Here is a 21,566-nt window from a genome sequence, read left to right as displayed (position 1 = left end):
AGTCCACCTGTTGAGACGCCTCCACCTGTTGAACCTGCCCACACCTTCACTACACCTGTTCCCCACACCTGTTTTTTTGTGTTTTGCATTTGTAGTGAATTATGTAATGTACTCGAGTTTTCTGTACTCTGGGGGATTCAATGGTATACATGTACTCAATTCTTAGATATCATAATTCGTTTGTATATGTAAATAACATAATTTGTAAGCGTTATTGTCAATCGTCATCATAAAACACTTACCACCTTCCTCCATATTGTTTGTTATGACGTCAACTCGTATAACAACCCTGGAATCGGTGTCCAGTTAGCTAATGTTGTTTATATATAGGTGATTCGACTACCTGGGTGATTAAGTAGTTAGTTAAAAGCTTTCTACGACACAAAGCTTCTAAAAATCATCAGTTTATCAGCTTACCCCCCCAAAAAAGGGAGAATATAGCTTGATATTTCAACTATTATAACAGCATTTATTTCCTCATATATACAATCCCTTCGGAGTCTTGAGTACGGTAGCAGTAGGACTCTAGTATAGACGATGCTGCTCTTAACATCCACGACTTTTCATAACAACGAGACGCGTGGGTTTTTTTTTTTTTCAGAGGACTATGGAGAGAAATGGTGGTGAGCCCAGTGGTGTAGTGGTGGTAGATATTGAATTAATTATTGTATAATAATCAGTGGTAGTAATTGGCAGTAGTGGTAGCGATGGTGGTGGTGGTGGTATTAGTGTCAGTGGTAGCGGTAGTGTTATTGGTAATCGATGATGACAGTGGTAGCGATGGTGGTGGTGGTGGTAGTAGTAGTGTCAGTGGTAGCGGTAGTGGTAGTAGTGTCGGTGGTAGTGGTGGCAGTAGTGGTAGCGATGGTGGTGGTGGTAGTAGTGTCGGTGGTAGTGGTGGCAGTAGTGGTAGCGGTGGTGGTGGTAGTAGTGGTGGTGGTAGTGGTGGTGGTGGCGGACAAGGGGGTAGTCAACGCACCCTCTCCCCAAGGTCACACGGCCAGAAAAAACAAAAAGGTGTGAAGTGAACGGTAGCGCTTGGTGATGCCCTGCGTCCGTGTGATGCCCTGTGTTCGTGTGATGCCCTGTGTCCGTGTGATACCCTGCCTGTGTGATGCCCTGTGTCCGTGTGATGCCCTGTGTCCGTGTGATGCCCTGTGTCCGTGTGATGCCCTGTGTCCGTGTGATGCCTTGCCTGTGATCCAACTCTCTCAACAGGTTCCTATCATATGCATTTTCCTGGTAACTAGTCACTACACTTCAGCTAAAACACAAACAATAACTTCTAACCTAACCAAACCCAACCAAATCTAACCAAACCAAACCTAACCAAACGTAACCTAACATGACTGAGACTCTTCCTTCACCAGTCAGGGGAACAAAAAATAAAGGTACAGATAATCTCAGTTGATCCGGACCCTTGCCTCTCATAGCACGCCCCCCCCTTCCCCCTCCCACACACACACACACACTCACTCTAAAGTCAACGCACTCATTTACGTCACTCCACAGGCGACCACGCACCAATAGTGAGGTAAGGAAAGCCTGGTGACATTTCCTGAAGAGTCGAGACAACCTTCATTATGTAAACAAAGCGGTGGTGGTGCTGGGTTCTTTCCGGGTCACACGTCCTGTTGTTCACCCCCACGGCTATGTAACCCGGTCTTAAGTGCTGTTGATGCCTCCTTCTCCACAACATGACCCTGATGAAACAACCTGTGTATTCTCCATAATATGACCTTGATAGAACACCTGCACTATCTCCACAACACTGATAAAACAACTTGTACATTAACCACAACACAACCCTAATAAAACAACCTGTACATCCACCACATCACAGCCCTGATAAAACAACCTGTACATTCACCACAACACAACCCTGATAAAATAACCTGTACATTCACCACAACACAACCCTGGAATACGACTATGTTTAGCACTCCGAACGTGTTATCAAAAGTATTATTTTTATTATAAATAAAAATAAAGTGATCAAATAACAATAAAACTAAAGAAATTTTTGTTTAATTTAAATGAAGAATAATCACAAACAAGAAGAGATTCGTAACATATATTCTGAGATTCTTACGATAAATTCTCAGGTTCATAAGTTAAATTAAGAGACTCAGGATAAATACTTAGATTCGTAGGATAAATTCTCTAATATTCATAAAAAAATCCAAAGATTATAAGGAAAAATACTCAAAGATTCATAGAAAAATTCAAAAGATTCGTACGACAAATTCTCGAATATTCTTAGATAAAATTCTCAAAGATTCTTTACACAAATTCTCTGGTCACCGTATAATCTCAGCGTTATTTCACTGCCATCTTGAATAATTCCTCCACGACGTTTAGATACGGTCTTTAAGGAGAAAAATTCCAGGTCCGACTTTCTGAGAATTTGGCCACTGGTCCGACGCTGCCGCCACCAGGTATGCAAGTGACTTCCTGTTGACGACTAATGACCTCACCTGTACATCACCCCTTACCTGTACATCACCCCTTACCTGTACATCACCCCTTACCTGTTACCTGTACATCACCCCTTAACTGCATTCTTACTACGCGTTCATTTATACACCAGCGACCAATATGTTATTCAGCGAGGAGTAGTGCACGCCAGGATGAGGTTGTGCACGTTAGGACGAGGTTGTGCACGCCAGATGAGGTTGTGCACGCCAGGATGAGGTTGTGCACGTTAGGACGAGGTTGTGCACGCCAGGATGAAGTTGTGCACGTTAGGACGAAGTTGTGAACAAAATAAAATTGTGCACCCAAAGACACGGACCTTTGTGGATGAGAAGAAAGAGAGAGAGAGAGACCAACGCCCCCCTCCACAACCGTAAACACCACACACCACCCACAGTGACTCACACTCAGCCATTCCTTAAATGCAACCTCAATGGTCACTTAACACCTCCTGGTCACTAGTTACCTCCCTCCCACCCCCTGTGTGTGTGCGTAATAATAATAATAATAATAATAATAATAATAATAATAATAATAATAATAATAATAATAATAATAATAATAATTAACGGTTTGTTGAAAGAGCCAGGCAGCCGGAATGTTGAAAATATACAGTTACATAATTGAGGAATGGGTCTCTTGATTTACAAATAATATTCAAGTAACATAAGTGATACAAATATGATATATAATAACTAGGTGGGGAGAAGCTCAAGCTACAGGGCATTTGAACATAGTGACAGTGCAAAAAGTAAGATTGACTGGGAGTGAATACACTGGTTGATTACAAGTTATTGATAATTTGTACAATGGTTGGGACTGGGCTGTTCTTATAGCGATCAGTTCGTGCTCGTATGGGCTGGATGCGGTTGTGGTTTCGAACAGCAATTCTCGGACGAGGGATCTCGGATGGTAGTAGGAGCCGGTGTCGAGGATGGTGCAGAAGCTTCTCACCAAATTTGCGGATGAGGTCGTGGTGATGGTCAGTGAGAGCGAGAGAGTCAGTGTGTTGAGCGCTTTCTGATATGTGGAGTAGGAAGGAGAGAATAAGCTTGCATGCCCCCTTTGCTCTTTTTCTAGGTGTTTACGTTGTGGCATTTACGGAGGAAGACCAGGTTTTTGTGTGTGTGTGTGTGTGTGTGTGTGTGTGTGTGTGTGTGTGTGTGTGTGTGTGTGTGTGTGTGTGTGTGTGTGTGTGTGTGTGTGTGTGTTGTCTCACAGTACCAGGGGACCTTCGTACCATACTAACATCCAAAAGTTGAACATTAAAGAGAACCTGATCACCTGAAGATTATCCCCCCTAACGTATTTCACCTGACGATTAAACACGAGGACTCTGGACCACCACCAACACGAGGACCCTGACCAACACGAGGACACTGGACCACCACCACGAGGACCCTGGATCACCACCAAAACGAGGACCCTGGATCACCACCAAAACGAGGACCCTGGACCACCACCAACACGAGGACCCTGGGGCCGCCCACACTGCAGGAAACGTTACGCCTGGCTCCCTCGCCTTGGCCGACCCGCCCGTCTATACAGCGTAGCCTTTCTTCTCTCTCCTACTGACCAACCCACCTACCTACCAGCCTACTAACCAACCCACCCAGCTACCAGCCTACTAACCAACCCACCTACCAGCCTACTAACCAACCCACCTATCTACAAATCAACCCACCTACCAGCCTACTAACCAACCCACCTACCTACCAGCCTACTAACCAACCCACCTACCAGCCTACTAACCAACCCACTTCCTACCAGCCTACTAACCAACCCACTTACCTACTTAATATTGGAAGAACAAATACTTATAATGTATACAGCCTGAACAACATCAACCTAGAGAAGTCGACTTGTGAAAGAGACCTAGGGGTACTTGTAAGCCCGGACCTACGGCCTAGAAAACAGTGCGTTAATGTTCGAAATAAGGCAAACAGAGTATTGGGTTTTATATCTAGAAGTGTAAGCAATAAGAGTGCAGAGGTCTTATTGCAACTATATCTTGCGCTAAGTTAGCCGCACTGATTATGCGGTTCAGTTCTGATGCCTTCATTATAGAATGGATATAAATTCACTAGAGTCGGTGCAGCTGAAGAATGACAAAAATGATTCCGGGACTTAGAAACCTTCCATATCAGGATAGGTTAAAGAAACTTAACTTGCATTCCCTAGAAAGACGAAGAGTGCGGGGAGATATGATAGAAGTATTTAAGTGGGTGAAAGGAATCAATAAAGGAAATATAGCTAAAGTTCTTATAATATCCAAGCAGGATAGGACTCGGAGCAACGGATTTAAGTTGGATAAGCTTAGGTTTAGGAGGGAGATATGAAGAAACTCGTTCAAAAATAGGGTGGTGGACGAGTGGAACAAGCTTAGCAACTTTGTAGTAAGTGCTGGAACTCTGGAAAGTTTCAAAAGGAGGCTAGAAAGATTCATGGACGATAGAGAGTGGTAGTAACTCTCGACAGGAGCTGCTATGCACAGGCCAACCGACCTATTGCAAACTCCTTATTTTCTTATGTTCTTATATTCCAACAGCCTAATAACCAACCCACCTACCAGCCTACTAACCAACCCACCTACCTAACAATCTCTACTAACCAACCTGCACCTACCAGCCTACTAACCAACCCACCTACCCAATAATCTCTACTAACCAACCCACCTACCAGCCTACTAACCAACCCACCTAGCCTAGTAAATCAACCCACCTATCTACTAATCAACCCAATCTACCAGCCTATTAACCAACCCACCTACCAGCCTATTAACCAACCCACCTACTAGCCTATTAACTAACCCACCTAACAGCCTACTAACCAACCCACCTACCAGCCTACTAACCAACCCACCTACCAGCCTACTAACCAACCCACTAACCAACCTACCTACCAGCCTACTAACCAACCCACCTACCTACCAGCCTACTAACCAACCCACTAACCAACCCACCTACCTACCAGCCTATTAACCAACCCACCTAACAAATCTCCCAGCCACCTATTCTACCTACCTACCCCACGCAGCAAGATTACCAACCAACATAATCCCTACAGGCAGCTGGTACAGAAGGTTGTTGGGCCCTTGTGTCTGTGCTGGCTGACAATACTGTATCGGGTTGAATGCACATAATTACTCGTACAAACATACATACACATTCCAGTGATAAGCCTCTCTCTCTCTCTCTCTCTCTCTCTCTCTGACCAGCTGGGGGAATGAGAGCAGTACAGCGAATGACGGGAAGTCTGAGAGATGATCTAAGAGATATAAAAACCACACATTCTTTTTATAGTTCAAGGTGAAAGGAAAAATAATACACCCACTTCACCACAACACAACGACAAACCTTTTCCACTCGTTTAGCTCGTACGCCAGACTCAGGTTAAGACGGCAGATACAACAACGAGGAGAAGAACTTGTGTTACCCCCCCCCCCCAAGGTAAGTTAACAGAAACATCAACAGACTGTGGGATTCTGATTTTCTTTTGGAGGGTAGACTGATTAATTTGGTGACTAGTCTTGTTTAAAGTGATGGAATTTTACTTAACAACAACAACAGTGAGATACTACTACTAATATTAATAATAACTAACTACTACTACTATTACTACTTCTACTACTAAATCTACTACTAATAATAATAATACAATTTCACCAAGAACATGAACAGGTGAAGATGACATTTATCACCTGATGATTAACCACCCTAACGCTACCTGGCGGGATTCGGTTAGGTTAGTGTGATTAATCTTCAGGTGAAACAACCCCAGGGGACTAATCTTCAGTAACACACACACACAGAACATACCTAACACACACACACAAATCAAGACGGAAAGAATGTCTCAAACACCCAAATCTCTGCACAGAAACTAAGACAAGGACCACAAGGCAGGAGGAATGTAGCCACACTATATGAGGCGAGGACAGCCAGACAGTACCCACGCGGCCGCCAACCTGGACGATACACAAAGATTCATCCGTTCAGCCTTCAACACCATTCACCTAACACTAGAGTCTCAGTGTGATATTAAAACGCCATTTTCCCTCCAATTAACTGTGTCGTAGTTTTAAGTTAAGATGCGAGTTACAAGTAGGAAATGTTAAGAATCTGAGGGGGTAGAGAGAGGGGGAAGTGGTCGGGTCCTGTACCTCCCTGCATACCATTACGGTAACGTCCGCCACCCCTGCCCCCCCCCCCAACACACATGCCACTGATAACCAGCTCAAATATCCTCCTCTCCTCCTCCTCTACGTCTACAACCACCTACAGTAACTACTTCTACCTTCCACCCTAACACTAACCCCACCATGTAGCATTAGGTTATTTAATCAGGTCAATCAGGGTATCTAATCTTCATGTGATTCTTATTAATCTCCTTAATTAAATTTATATATATACATATAATTGAATAAAATTACTGTTATCTTCATACAACTTAATCTAGATGTTCTCTGAAGTTTGTGAAGGGTGATGTGAGGGCCATGAAGTTCATTACTCGTGAAATTCTGAAGTCATGAAGTCTGCTCGTGCGACATTCAATTGGGTAGTTGGGGTTTATTAACTGCCTCAATGAAAGACAACAATGGCCCATAATAGAAAACAAAAGAGGTCTCAATAGGAGATAAAATGGTCCTCAATAGGAGACAAACAGCTCTCAGTAAACCAAAACGACCCTTAATAGTTCTCATGATCAAACGCCCTAACGTTACCTGGGGGTCAGGTTAGGTTAGGACAACGTTAGGTTGGATTAAGTTTGGTTAACGATTGGTTAGGTTAGGTTACCGATTGGTTTGGTAAGGTTAGTGTTAAGTTTGGTTACGTTACGGCAGTGTTAGGTTAGATTAAATTAGATCGACGTTGTTTAGGTTAGCATTAGGTTAAGTTTGTTAACGTTTATCTTCCTCGTTTGTTTAATCAATTTAATGGAATGTTTCCTATAAGATGACATACGAGTATACAAACTCTTAAGGAATTATAGATGTATTGATGCCGTGTGTGAGCGCGTGTGTACCAGCGGTCTTTGTGTCTACGAGAGCTCTGTGGTATGTGTGCATGTGTGTGTGTGTGTGTGTGTGTGTAAGCCCCCCCACAACCCGTCTCATAGTCTCCAAAACGGATGTTGCACCAAGTAGAAAAAATGTTGAAGAATGTTACCAGGAGATTTCAATGCCGTGGTAGATAAAGATCCCCCCTCGTGAGACTCTCCGTCCCTAGTTAAGATGTCAAGTACCCTCTAACCTCCTATATTATGTCTTAATTAAAAGAAACGAAATCCGAGTACAAAAATCATAATAGCAGTCGAAATCTTGCTAAAAAAAACAGGAGTCGAAATTTTAGTACGAAAATCACTTAAATAAGAGACAAAATCCTGATCGTTAAGTCAAATTAGTGATTAAAATCCTGGTGTATTAAAATCATGTTAAATTAAAGTAAAAATCCCGGTATTAAAATCATGTTAAGGGGTTACAAATCTTGGGGGTTCAGTTTGGACAACCTTGAAGTCTACCTTTGGACAAGATTAATGAGAATACACGTCTACTAACCTTTCTGTTATCCATATATCCAAGAGGTGATTTATAGTCGTGGATTAATTTAGTCCTTATCCAGTTGTAGCCGTAAGTCACATCCACGTTTAAACTTGTACTTTATAAACACACACACAACGTAAATCTATATAAGACACTAACACCACAATAACACTTCTCCTGGTTATCAAGTAGAGGTATTATCACAGAGAGAAGGTTGTTAGCACCACCACAACACAGTAAGGTCACAGCACGAGGGTATTGAGAGGTGGTGAGAGAGGGTCATTATCACCACCACCACTACTACATCACAACACTGACGAATATCCCCACCGAGAATAGTACACAGAGAGGGTGTATTGGTAGCACATCACCTCCCTCTCTCTCTCTCTCTCTTTCTCTCTCTACAATACACACAAACACACACACCTCTTGCTATACTACCACAACCGGTGAGATGGTCGGGGCACGAACGGGTTGCCTCAGCTCTTCAGGTAACATCTGACCTAAATGTTAGAAGAGTATTATCTCGCGCCACTTTTACGGATCACTCCAGTTTAGAGCATCTTGACTCATCTTCCCCCAACACACTTTTTCAACCTCTGGGTGTAAATAAGAACGCGTCACAGTGAGTGTATGTATATTATTATCTCCTTGGCGAGACACTTATCCGTAGCACTCTGTGGGTGTACGTGTAAACATCCCGGGGAAACGTCTGGCCTGAGTATGACTTATCATGCAGATGAACTGTTTAACGCACACCAAAACACACGGGCTCCTCCTTACACCCCGAGTATAACTTTCTACAACTGGGCCTTACAGGTCACACTTCAATTCCAACACAGTCAAACACTGGTAATTAGTTCCGTCAAAGTCTACGGCTGGAGGACGTAGGAGTGAGGGAGCGTGGAGCGCCGTACTCCGAGCCGCGCTGATGACTGGAAGACCCTATACTGGAGAAGCTGGAAGGGCTCACCGCACCAGCCACACCGTCCGCGCCCACCACCCGCTGCCAACCGCTACAATCAGATTTACACACGATGTTCTGTCTTTATAACGCTCATTATCCCCACATTATACTTATATGTAAATATTTCTCTAAGTTGCAGGAGAAAATAATACTTACGCAAATACCGAAAAACTAATAAAACAAATTTGAGAGCAATATTCGGCCAGCGGGGAGGTAGCGGCGTGCGGCAACCTGACACAAGTCGTCTACTGACCAACCCGTCGGGCAGAGGAACCACGTCCCCAGCATCCTCATTTTCAACGTCTCCTATCCTCACACACCCTCATCTTCCTCACCAACGACATCCTCAACTGCTTATGGGGATAATATATGAGGAAAACCATTCTAAAAAAATAAGACGTTGGTTTAGTAGAATAACAAGTAACCTAAATATGGCAACACTAGTGAAGACCTTATGACCTGGGGTGAGGATACAACACATCCTCGTACACACCGCCGGCCAGGGCACCACCACCACACTCCCTGGCCACTACCTCACCACAGCTTCATCCTCACATCTTATGAGTAAACAGCTGTTGATAGGAAGTTATTGGCAGGAATTAAAACAAAAATCGCGAGAGAAGTTTGGACGGCAACATGACAAACAAGGGAGCACCAGCCGCCAGCCTGGAAGATGTGGTAGAGGCAGCCAACCTCTTCACACAAGTCTTACAGGCGCTGAACACCTCTATTATGGTGTACCTGTCACTCAGGAGGGACACACACCAAGGGTTCACGAGCAGGGACGGCTGACAGGGCACTCGGCCTACTGCAACACGTGAAAAAAAATCGTCCGTTGTTGTGTGTTGTGGCGTTGTGTAGCAGCCTGATTAGTTAAGTGGCCACAACGACCTGTGCACTCCAAGTCGCTCCTCCAGGTGTAAAACTCTCGCAGTCACTCTGTATGTAAACCAAAAGCAGGCGAGGTAAAGGAGAGACCTTAGTGAGGCCGTGAGGTGAAGATACACGAGGTTACGGTGGTCGGACGTTCCACTGGCGATGGAGGCAAGATGCAGCGACCCCAAGATGATGTCATTCTTAATTCTTTCCGACTTGCTCCACGTTTCCTTACAGTCTCTCGCTTCGTTTATTTGCTCTCACCTCCAGGACCTTTACGCAGTGCCAAGATATTGACACTGTTGAGCTACAGTGCCACAAGGTGTAGAAAAGAGAAAACAGAAGGCAATTGGGTAGGAAAAGAGAGTGTGTGAGGGAGGTGGTGGTGAGGGAGGGCCCAGACGGAGGGAGGAGGAGGGGGTGGAGGCGAGGGAGGCAGGAGGGGCGTCCCTGGGGATATCTTACCAGCACAAATCTGGCCGCAGGACGACGGCAGGAGGACTCTGCTCCCTACTACGGGGCACCACACGGCCCAACTGCCCCGCCCCGTCTTCCCCAGGATTTTGACTCTTATGGGCTTATGATATAATAAACAATACCTTAAGAGCTCCCAGAAAAACAAATCTGGCGACTACTAGCCACTGAGTCCCGACCCGTGCTACGAGGCCCTAGCTACCTTCTCTTCGCCCAGCCAATGCATCCTGCGATACCTCCCCCCCCCCACCCCGTCCTTCTCGCCCGCCCAATGCATCCTGCGATACCTCCCCCTCCTATCTCCTCCTTGCCTGCTCAATACATCCTACGATACCTCTCACCCCCCTCCTACCTACTTCTGCCTGCAATACAAATATTAGGTGACTCACGCGGGCTGAGCAATCAAACAACCATTTCGAAACTATATGCCAGACGCTCCCCCTGCTTGACACAACCAGTCTCCCTTCTTACCTACCAGCCCCTTTTCCCACTGATTTAGTGGAAGCATTTGAAGTAGCAAAACGTCTGGACAAACTCAAGTTAAAACGCTCCACCACCCCCATTGACTTACCAATGAAACTCTACAAGGGGTTCTCCCAGGCATTTGACCTAGTCGACCACAATTTAATCATCAACAAAGCTATCGACCTCGGGTTTCGAAGAAGTCTTATAACATGGCTTCCTTATGCTTATCAATGCTGCTTTAAGAGAAACCTCTGCTCGCTGGAAATATGTCGACGACTCCACCATTGGGATCAGTGTCAACAACTCGGCTCCCGACTACACCGCCCTCCAGAATTTATTGAACAGTCTCCAAAATTGGGCCACCATACCCCACGTCACCATCAACCATACCAAGACCATGGTTATGCACATCAACCTCTCCTCCGACCTTGTCCCGCCTCCCTCCATTATTTTGGACCCCAACACACTTCAGGTTGTGGACGACACTAAGCTCCTCGGCGTCACTATAGATAACAAACTAAATTGGAAAACACACGTCAGTACAGTTATCAAATCCTCCAGTTTTCGACTCCACCTCCTCCGCCGACTCAAGTCCCTTGGAGTTTCTGCGCCCGAGCTCCTCAGTGTTTACTCAACATTCATACTTCCCAAGCTCACCTATGCCTCCCCTGCCTGGTCTTCCTCCCTAAATGCCACACAACGGAAACACCTAGAAAAAATGCAGAAGAGGGCATGCAAGATTATTCTCTCCCTTCCTACTCCACATATCAAGAAGCGCTCAACACACTGACCCTCTCGGCTCTCTCTGATCATCACCATGACCTCATCTGCAAATTTGGGGAGAAGCTACTGCACCATCATCGACACCGGCTCCTACTTCCACCCGAGGTTCCTCGTCCGCATATTGTTGTTCGACACCACAACCGCATCCAGTCCCCAATAACTTGTAATCAACCAGTGTATTCACTCCCAGTCAATCTTACCTTTTTGCACTGTCACTATATTGAAATGCCCTGTAGTATAACCTTCTCCCCACCTAGTTATTATATATCATATTTGTATCACTTATGTTACTTGTATATTATTTATCAATCAAGAGACCCATTCCCCAATTACGTAACAGTATATTTTCAGCCTTCCGGCTGCCTGGCTCTTTCAATAGACCGTTAATTATCATCATTATTATTACACACACACATTCCCTTTCCTTCTGTCTTATCTTTCTGTGTGTGTGTGTGTGTGTGTGTGTGTGTGTGTGTGTGTGTGTGTGTGTGTGTTTTATGTGTATGTTTGTTTGTTTGTTTGTGTATGTAAACAAGTATAAACAACAGCATAAACAAAGTGTAGATGACCGAGGGGCACATGGGGCAAGAGGAGGGAGGGAGGGAGATCAGCTGTGGTATGTAAACAAGAAGGGGAAGAACCTCACGCTGGGGTGTAAAGAAGACTCAGGTTGATGCAGCAGTAGTAAATGGTGTCATATTCCCTACCCCACCCACCCACCTAACTCTTCTCTCACCCATCTCCCCCACCCACCAAACTCTTCTCTCACCCATCTCCCCCACCCACCACTCTTCTCTCACCCATCTCTCCCCCACCCACCTAACCCTTCTCTCACCCATCTCCCCCACCCACCTAACTCTTCTCTCACCCATCTCTCCCCACCCACTCTCTCTCACCCATCTCCCCACCCACCCCTTCTCTCACCCATCTCCCCCCCACCCACCTAACTCTTCTCTCACCCATCTCTCCCCTACCTAACTCTTCTCTCCCCACCCACCTAACTCTTCTCTCACCACCTCCTCCTCCATCTATTCCTCCCTACCTCACCCCCCCACCACCCTCCCAACTCCCCCAAAAGATATAAAACAAAAATATTCCTCACCAATTCCCCCTACCCAGTAAGACCCCTAAAACCCCCCTCCCTCCCTCACCCCACTCCCTTTAGTTAACATCACTTCCTTCCTCCCATAACTACCCCTTAACTACCATCTGGAGTCCTTCTAATCACCTCAAGAGGGGCGGGAATGGCTCTAGTGATGTCAACCTACACCAGCACAAAACAGGGTCGCCGGAAATGTTAAGTGAAGCGTTATAAATTAGTCTGTCATTGAAACATATAAATTCGTCCGTAATTGAGGGACTTAAATTGGTCAGTAATTGAGATTCGTTGATGTAATTATATCACATAAGGAAGAATATATAAATAATGTATATAGTTTTTATAAAGGCAATGTAGGCTGACTGCATAATCGTACAAGAATATATACTTTGGTAAATATGTGAAGATAGATAGATAGATAGATAGATAGATAGATAGATAGATAGATAGATAGATAAAAAGAGACGGATAAGGAAACATAAATGATACATAAAACATATAATAATTAAGTAATTAAAATTGATCTCAATAATGGAATTTGAAATTTTGGTCAAACATTGTTTTTTACATATACGGCAAATATAATAATAATAAAAATAATAATAATAATAAAAATAATAATAATAATAATAATAATAATAATAATAATAATAATAATAATAATAATAATAATAGGGCCAAAATATTTAAATACAAAACAATTAACCTTCTGAGGACGGTGGTTTAATCCTTTAAGAATTATAGTATAAACTAATATCCTTAATTAGTTTAAACTTAAAGTGTTAGTTACCAGAATTCTTTATCCAGGTCAGTCAGCCAGTCAGTCAGTTCACTCAAACATTGTCAAACAGTCAGACAGTCTATTCAGCCAGTCATCCCACTGTGGCCTGACTCCCGGCTTCACATAACTGACCAACAGACACACAAACAACCAGTCATTCAAACGTCAAGAGTCAGCGTGCTCCGCCTAACAGACTCACCTGTACTACTGCCGGTGTAACCCACTCTCGCTGGGGAGGGGGTGGTTGAGGAGGGGTGAAGGAGGGAGGAGATAGAGGGGGGTAGAGAGGGAGGGGAGGGGGCGGAGGAGAAGGAGGAAGGGAATAGTGTCTGCTTATAGTGAAGGAGAAGAGGGAGGTTATCTGGCAGGAAGAGGAGGAAGATAAAGGAAGAACAAGAAAGAAGAGGAAGATAAAAGGAGGAGAAGGAGAAGGGGGGGAGGTATATGATCCTAAGCAAGCAAGCAAATGAGGAAGCAAGCAAGCAAGCAATATAATAAGAGCTGTCCGCCACGCCAGTAAATGCACGGTCATTCACATGTTGGACTCAAACAAGCAAGCAATCAAACAAACATTCTCACACACGGATGCCCCACTACTCACAGTTGGACTCAAGGAAGCAAGGAATCAAGATAAGAGTACCCAAATACCTAAGCACACAAGCATAAACACATAAGTAGACAAACAAACAAGTTTCAAGCTCACAAACACCCACGTCTACAAACCCACAAGCACAAACACACAAGTCTACAAACACACAAGCACAAACACACAAGTCTACAAACAAAAACACACAATCTACAAACACACAAGTGGACAAACACTCAAACCCAGAAACACACAAGCCCACAAACACGCATACAAACAAACACACACACAAGCAGACAAACACACACGCCCAAACACACAAGCAAACAAACAAACACACACACACACAACTACATATTATCTCCTCGTCTGCATATTAGATTACAATTCATCACGGGATCTCCTCGGGGGAAGATAATGCCACACCACCACCACGAACCATCAGTTGTGAGGCTGTGTCAGGCTCACGGGGGAGGGTACAGCAGAGGGGAGTGCTGTACCAAGGGGGAGGGTACAACAGAGGGGAGTGCTGTACCAAGGAGGAGGGTACAGCAGAGGGAAGTGCTGTACCAAAGAGGGAGGACTAGGCCTTAGCAGCAGTGGAGAGGACAAAAACTGCAGGGAGGAGGAGGAAGAAGAGGAGAAAGAGGGAGAGGAAGAGGGGGAAGAGGAAGAGGGGAAGGAAGAGGAAGATGAGAAACATAAAGAGGAAGATGAGAAAAGGCAGAGGAGGAGGAGAAAGAGGAGGATAAGGAGGAGGGGGAAGAGGTCCTGACTAGGCTGGCAGTATCGGGGAACAAGATCAGTCGGTGATGCGTGTCAACAACTCTGCCAAGGACACGCACAGGTCTTAATAACACCTTACACACACACACACACACACACACACACACACACACACACCTAACCTAACCCATTCCCCAAATATGTAACTGTATATTTTCAGCCTTCTGGCTGCCAAGCTCTTTCAATAAACCGTTAATTATTATTATTATTATTATTATTATTTACACACACACACACACGAGGTAAATAAACTGTTGTTGCTTCACGAAAAGTTTATATATATTTTCAAAAACAAACAAAATTAAATACATAAAGTGTGTGTGTGTGTGTGTGTGTGTGTGTGTGTGTGTGTGTGTGTGTGTGTCCAACTCTCTTTCTTGCTTGCTCGCCTCAGGAGGTCCACGTTCTGATAAATTGTGGGATAACGTCAAGCAGTTAATAGCACGCTTGTTGACACTCACACATGTCTGACAAACAGACATACAGATGAACCAACCTGTCGGGGTCACCTGTAATAAAGCATCAACACCTGACAATACACGAGGGCGTCTCAACACCTCCTCACACATAGCCAGTTCGCCTCTCTGGGAGTTCTTTATAGTATGGTATCTGCACGCTAAAACAAGAGGTCTCCTGACCTGACCAGACCTTACCTAACCTGACCTTATATAATATAATCTAACCTGACGTTATGCAACCTAACCGAATCAAACCTACCATAACATAATTAAACCTAACCTAAACTAACATAAGCAAACCTAACCTAACCTACCCTAACATGTGCGTCGATTACAATTAAAGAAACATGGAGGGAGAGATGCACCCAAGATTTCGGTGGCTGTGATCAGGACGGCGGGTCAACTCCTGCTGGGAAGATCAGCCCCCAATGGGTTAGGAGCTGCCCTCTGGAGATAAGACCCTGCCCTCGAGGGGTTAGGAGCATTCTATTATCATAGCAGAAGAATTATCGAAGGAGTGACGCTGTTACTATAAATTAATGTAGTCGCCACTAGAAACTGTCACACGTCATCGTTTTCCTTAACACCCAAACAGTTGTCATGGGAACACTTGGTATATTTTTAGCGTCATTTGCACCAAAAGTTTATCAGACGAACCTTGTCACATGTCGATCAAATGTACCAAGTTCGGTGTAAACCTGTAAACTGGTTCTCAAGTTATTTTGGGACACACACACACACACACACACACACACACACACACACACACACACACACACACACACACACACACACACACACACACACACACACACACACACACACACACACACACACACACACACACACACACACACACACACACACACACACACACACGACCAAAGACAATTCTGTACCCTGATAACAATACCTATAATAACGAATAATAATAATATCAATCATAAAAATAATAAAAACATAAATAATAACATTAATACTACTACTATTACTAACCACAACAACAACAACAACAACAATAATAATAATAATAATAATAATAATAATAATAATAATAATAATAATAATAATAATAACAATAGTAATAATAATGTGTGAGTGTGAACAAGACCCGGGGAAGCAACGCGCCCTGGGGTGACGCCACTGCACAAGCCAACCAAAACAGTGACACATTCCGCGCGGGTGAGGAGACCTAGCCTGGGGTGCTGGTGCAGGAGACATGAAACTGAGGCTACCAGTTGATAGGGTGTGAAGATCTACGTTGGTTGATGGGGGTGATGTCTTAAGTGCGTTGATGGGGTGAGGTCCTATGTGGGTTAATGGGAACAAACACACACACACGGCACTATGGACCTACACACGAATAAGCCAGAGTGAGACATTTCCCATCAGCGTTAAGTGTCAGAGATTAATGGCCGGGGCTGGTCTGGTCAGGCCTTAAAACGCACACGTATTACCCTACCTAATTCTTAAGCTATCCCGGGCACCAACAGCGTCCGTCGTGGCAGAGCAGTACCTGTTAAAGAGAGAACAATTAGTGCTACGTATAATAATAGTAATAATAATAATAATAATAATAATAATAATAATAATAATAATAATAATAATAACAAACAACAATAATAAAAAAATAATAATAATAATAACACCAATAACAACAAACAACAATTATAATAATAACAAAACTACAACAATAACACCAAATAATAACAGCAACAACATCAGATCTTCCCTACAACACCCTCACACCTGAACACATTTCCACAAAACAATCTTTCAACACAACACCTTAACACCCACCATCACCATTGCTTCAAAAACTTTGTAATCTGTTTACATTACTTACCTGTACAAAACACTATGATATGTATCAACAAGGTGTACAAATTACCTGCGAAAATAATTAGCATAAATTTGACTAAAGATGCGACTAATTTGTCCTCTAAAACAAGACTCAACTAATTAAGTAATGTATTGTAGTGACAAAATTTAGAGTTAAGGGAGGGGCGCGTGGGGTGGAGTAGGAGCGTGGGGTGGAGTAGGAGCGTGGGGTGGAGTAGGAGCGTGGGGTGGAGTAGGAGCGTGGGGTGGAGTAGGGGTGTGGGGTGGGGTGGAGAGGGGTGAGGGGGTGGGTGGAGAGTGGGTGGAGCGTGGGTGGAGTGGGTGGGGTGGAGTAGGAGGTGGGGTGGAGTAGGGTGTGGGGGTGGGAGTGGGGTGGAGTGTGGGGTGGAGTGGGGGGGTGGAGTGTGTGGGGTGGAGAGGAGTGTGGGGTGGAGTGTGTGGGGTGGAGAGGGGTGGGGTGGAGTAGGGGTGTGGGGTGGAGTGGGGGTGGGGTGGAGTAGGGAGGTGGGGTGGAGTAGGAGTGTGGGGTGGAGTAGGGCGTGGGGTGGGAGGAGCGTGGGGTGTTGGGGGTGGGGGGGGTGGGGTGGAGTAGGGGTGTGGGGTGGAGTAGGGGTGGGGTGGAGTAGGGCGTGGGGTGGAGTAGGAGTGTGGGGTGGAGTAGGGCGTGGGGTGGAGTAGGAGCGTGGGGTGGAGTAGGGGTGGGGTGGAGTAGGAGCGTGGGGTGGAGAGAGGTGGGGTGGAGTAGGAGGTGGGGTGGAGTAGGAGCGTGGGGGTGGAGTGGGTGGGGTGGAGTAGGAGTGGGGTGGAGTAGGGGTGGAGTAGAGGTGTGGGGTGGAGTAGGGGTGTGGGGTGGAGTAGGGGTGTGGGGTGAGTAGGGGTGGAGTAGGGGTAGGGGTAGGGCGTGGGGTGGGGGTGGGGGTGGGGGTAGGAGTGTGGTGGAGGAGGTGTGGGTTGGGTGGGAAAGGTACATGGGGTCCTCACAGTCGCTCGTAAAGGGCATAATTGTCTCTGGTAAAATTAATATGATGTGCTACACCCCGCCCTACCTCTCTGTACCCTGCCCTGCCTCTCTGTACCCTGCCCCTGCTTCTCTGACCCTGCCCCTGCCTCTCTGCCCCCTGCCCTGCCTCTCTGCCCTGCCCCTGCCCTCTGCCCTGCCCTGCCTCTCCCCGCCCTGCCTCTCTTGCCCCCTGCCCCTGCCTCTGTACCCCCCCTGCCTCTCTGTACCCTGCCCCTGTCTCTCCGGACCCTGCCACACCCTGCCCTTGCGTCTTTACCTTGTCACACTCAGCGCTCCATTAAAAGCACCAGACCTACTTCTCCCTGCCTCCCTTTCTTCGTCTCCCTTCCTCCCCTCTTCCTTCTCCCATCCGTGTACCAACGGAGAGGGAGTGAATGGGGTGAGAGAGGAGGGAGTGAGTGGGGTGAGAAGAAGGGAGAGAGTTGGCTGAGAGGGAGTGAGTGTGAAGAGAGAGAGAGAAAGGGGGTGAGAGAGTGAGTGCAATGAGAGGGAGTAGGTGCGAGAGAGAGGGAGTAGGTTGAGGGAGAGAGGAGAGAGAAGGAGAGGGAGGAGAGACCCATGAGTAAGGGAGGGGGCAGGTGGGAGAGAGACGGAGTGGGGAGAGGGCAGGGCGGGGAGGGGCAGGTGGGGAGAGAGGGGCAGGTGGGAGGGGGAGCGGGTAGGAGGGAGGCGGGTGGGAGGGGCGGAGTGGGGAGAGGGCAGGTGGGGAGAGAGGGCAGGTAGGGGAGGGGGAGGGAGCAGGTAGGGAGGGGAGAGACCCAGGTAGGGAGGAGGGCAGGCTGAGGGAGGAGAGGGGCAGGTAGGAGGAGAGAGAGAGGTAGAGGAGGAAGGTGAGGGAGAGAAAGGAGTGGGGTGAGAGGGAGGAGTGGGGTGCGAGAGGAGGTGGGGGGTGAGAGGGAGGAGTGGGGTGAGAGGGGAGGGAGTGGGGTGAGGGGGGGGAGGGAGGGAAGGAGAGGGGCCACTGAACGATAAAAAGGCCTCGTGGTGTCATTAATGAAGGCCGGGTGATAGCCCTGATGGGTAATGCTTGATCTTAAGTGCAAACCTCCTTATCTGGCTCCAATGCAACCTCGTCTCGCTGGGCTAAGAGGTTTTGGCATTCTCCTACCCCTCCTCCTTCTCTTCACCTCTGCCATACTCCTTTTCTCCCCTCCTCCTTCATCACCTCTGCCGCCTCCTCCTCCTCCTCCTGCTGCTTCACCTCTGCCTCCTCCTGTTTCTCTTTCACCTTTGCCTCCTCCTGTTTCTCTTTCACCTCTGCCTACTCCCCCTCTTCCTTCACCTCTGCCTCCTCCTTCACCTCTGCCTCCTCCTCCACCTCATTATTCTTGGGTCAAATTTTTTTTTCTTCAGATAATCCCGAGTAAATTTTTTTTTCCGGTTGGAGACGAGATAATTATTATAGAGGCTAAGACAGTAAGCCTCTCTCTCTCTCTCTCTCTCTCTCTCTCTCTCTCTCTCTCTCTCTCTCTCTCTCTCTCTCGTCTACAATTTACATACCACCTCATATATAATTACTACACCGATAATTATTACAATACAATTCAACTGGTCAGGATAAACAGGGTGTATTTTAACCTGTAGCAGATGTGACACTGGAGGCTTGTTTACGACTGACTTAACATGGTACAACAAGAGTCAGGTGAGAGAGAGGGAGTGGGGTGAGAGGAGGGATGGAGTGGGGGTGGGAGAATGGGGTGATAGAGAGGGGAGAGAGGGAGGGATGGAGTGGGGAGGAGGAGAGAGGGAGGTGAATAGGTGGAGGGGGGAGGGAGGTGAGAGGGAGTGGGGTGAGAGGGCCATTCTTGTTACAGACGATAATAATGTGTGTCATATTTTGCTGGCCAGTGAAATTATTATTCTTACCAATATTATTATTATCATCATTATTAATATTTGCATTATTTTACTGTAATTTATTTATATTGTTGTTGTTGATGGTATCATTAATTATTATTATTATTATTATTATTATTATTATTATTATTATTATTATTTTATTATTATTATTAAAATGATTCTAATATTACTAATCTCAAAGTAGTAATATTCACCATTAACAGTTTTAATATTATTAATTTTACAACAAGAACAACAACAATAACAATAATAATAATATCAATAATAACAACAGTATTTCACTATAACTCGTCACAACTAAATTCATTATCATTACAATCATTAAAAACATCACAACCACTGGACACAAGCGCCGCTACAGGTACATACAGGTGAGCACAGGTAATTTGCGTCTTGCCTCACCTGTTGCTACCTGCAGCTCATCTCACCGTGGACCAGAGAGTTTAATTGTGAGCTTGAGAGGTTTATTTTTACACCTGAGGGTTTAGTTAAGATCCTGAGGTTTAGTTCTGGACCTAAGATGAACCAAGATTTCTTACCCTGGTGCACCCCCCCCCCACACGCACGCACGCACGCACACCCCAATCCTCCGGTCTGGATTATTGAGGATAGAAGCAAGTTCTTTTTTTCTTTCTTTGAACGTCCCTAAACCTGGTCATTTAAGCCCTTATAGAGCTCAAGTCGCCCGAGACAATAAAAGCCATTAAAAGCTGTACATCACTGGAGCCCTTGACTGTGTTAAGTGACACTGAAGAACCTGTGTTGTGGCGCGGAAGATATAGTGACCGTGTGTGTGTGTGTGTGTGCTGACACCAACTGTAGGAGCATCGAGGCTATCATTATACATGAACAACTACGCTGGACTGACCATGTTACCCGCATGGACGACAGTAGACTGCCAAAGCAGCAGCTTTACAGTCACCCAACGAATAGTAAATGTAACGCTGGTGGGCAACGGAAAAGGTATACGGATAGTCTTAAGACAAACCTGAAAAAGTGCCAAGTCGTTCCCCCTCACCTGGAAGTCGATTACTCCACACCGTAACGTTTGGAGGAGCACCACACGTGAAGGTGTCAATACTTTCGAGTTAGCCCGACTGCAAACCGAGGCAGACAAGCGCCAACGCCGGAAAGACGCTGCCACTGCCCCTCCCGCACTCGATGTAGCCCTCCACATGTGCAACATCTGTGAACAACTCTGCCGATCTCGTATCAGCTTCTTTAGTCACTTCAAAACTCACCAATGAAGGTGACATCCCTAATAACTCATATCATTGTATCATAGCTGGATGATCGTCATACTCGATTCAAGTGAACAACAAAAGTAGTAATTAATGAAGACTCATCCTAACTGGCTCAAAGCAAAAAGAACACAACACGAGACAGCGAGGGCAAAAATTCCTATAAAATCGCATGACCAAAGTTTCCAGCTCTACCGTAACCCAAGCAGGTCTCTCGCCACCAGTTAATGGGAAACACCGGAAAAAAAAATATTAATGTACTGTACTTTTGTGAATCGGGTCGTCTCTCTCTCTCTCTCTCTCTCTCTCT

The 21,566-nt window shown here is 45.7% G+C and overlaps 1 protein-coding gene across 1 annotated transcript in view; it reads right to left on the bottom strand.

Moving 5' to 3' along the window:
• The window catches only part of LOC121874616 (serine/arginine repetitive matrix protein 2-like), a 151,297-nt gene that overhangs the window by 99,675 nt on the left and 30,056 nt on the right, over positions 1 to 21,566 (bottom strand). Inside the window, exon 3 of the mRNA XM_042378844.1 lies at positions 16,755 to 16,808. Within this exon, the coding sequence (XP_042234778.1) occupies positions 16,755 to 16,808 (54 nt within the window). The remainder of the gene's footprint in view (positions 1 to 16,754; positions 16,809 to 21,566) is intronic.

Source organism: Homarus americanus, unplaced genomic scaffold, assembly GCF_018991925.1.
Source record: "Homarus americanus isolate GMGI-L3 unplaced genomic scaffold, GMGI_Hamer_2.0 scaffold34360, whole genome shotgun sequence".
Lineage (NCBI taxonomy): Eukaryota > Metazoa > Arthropoda > Malacostraca > Decapoda > Nephropidae > Homarus > Homarus americanus.
Note: the sequence above shows the minus strand (reverse complement) of the source record. Positions and strands in the feature narration are given on the sequence as shown.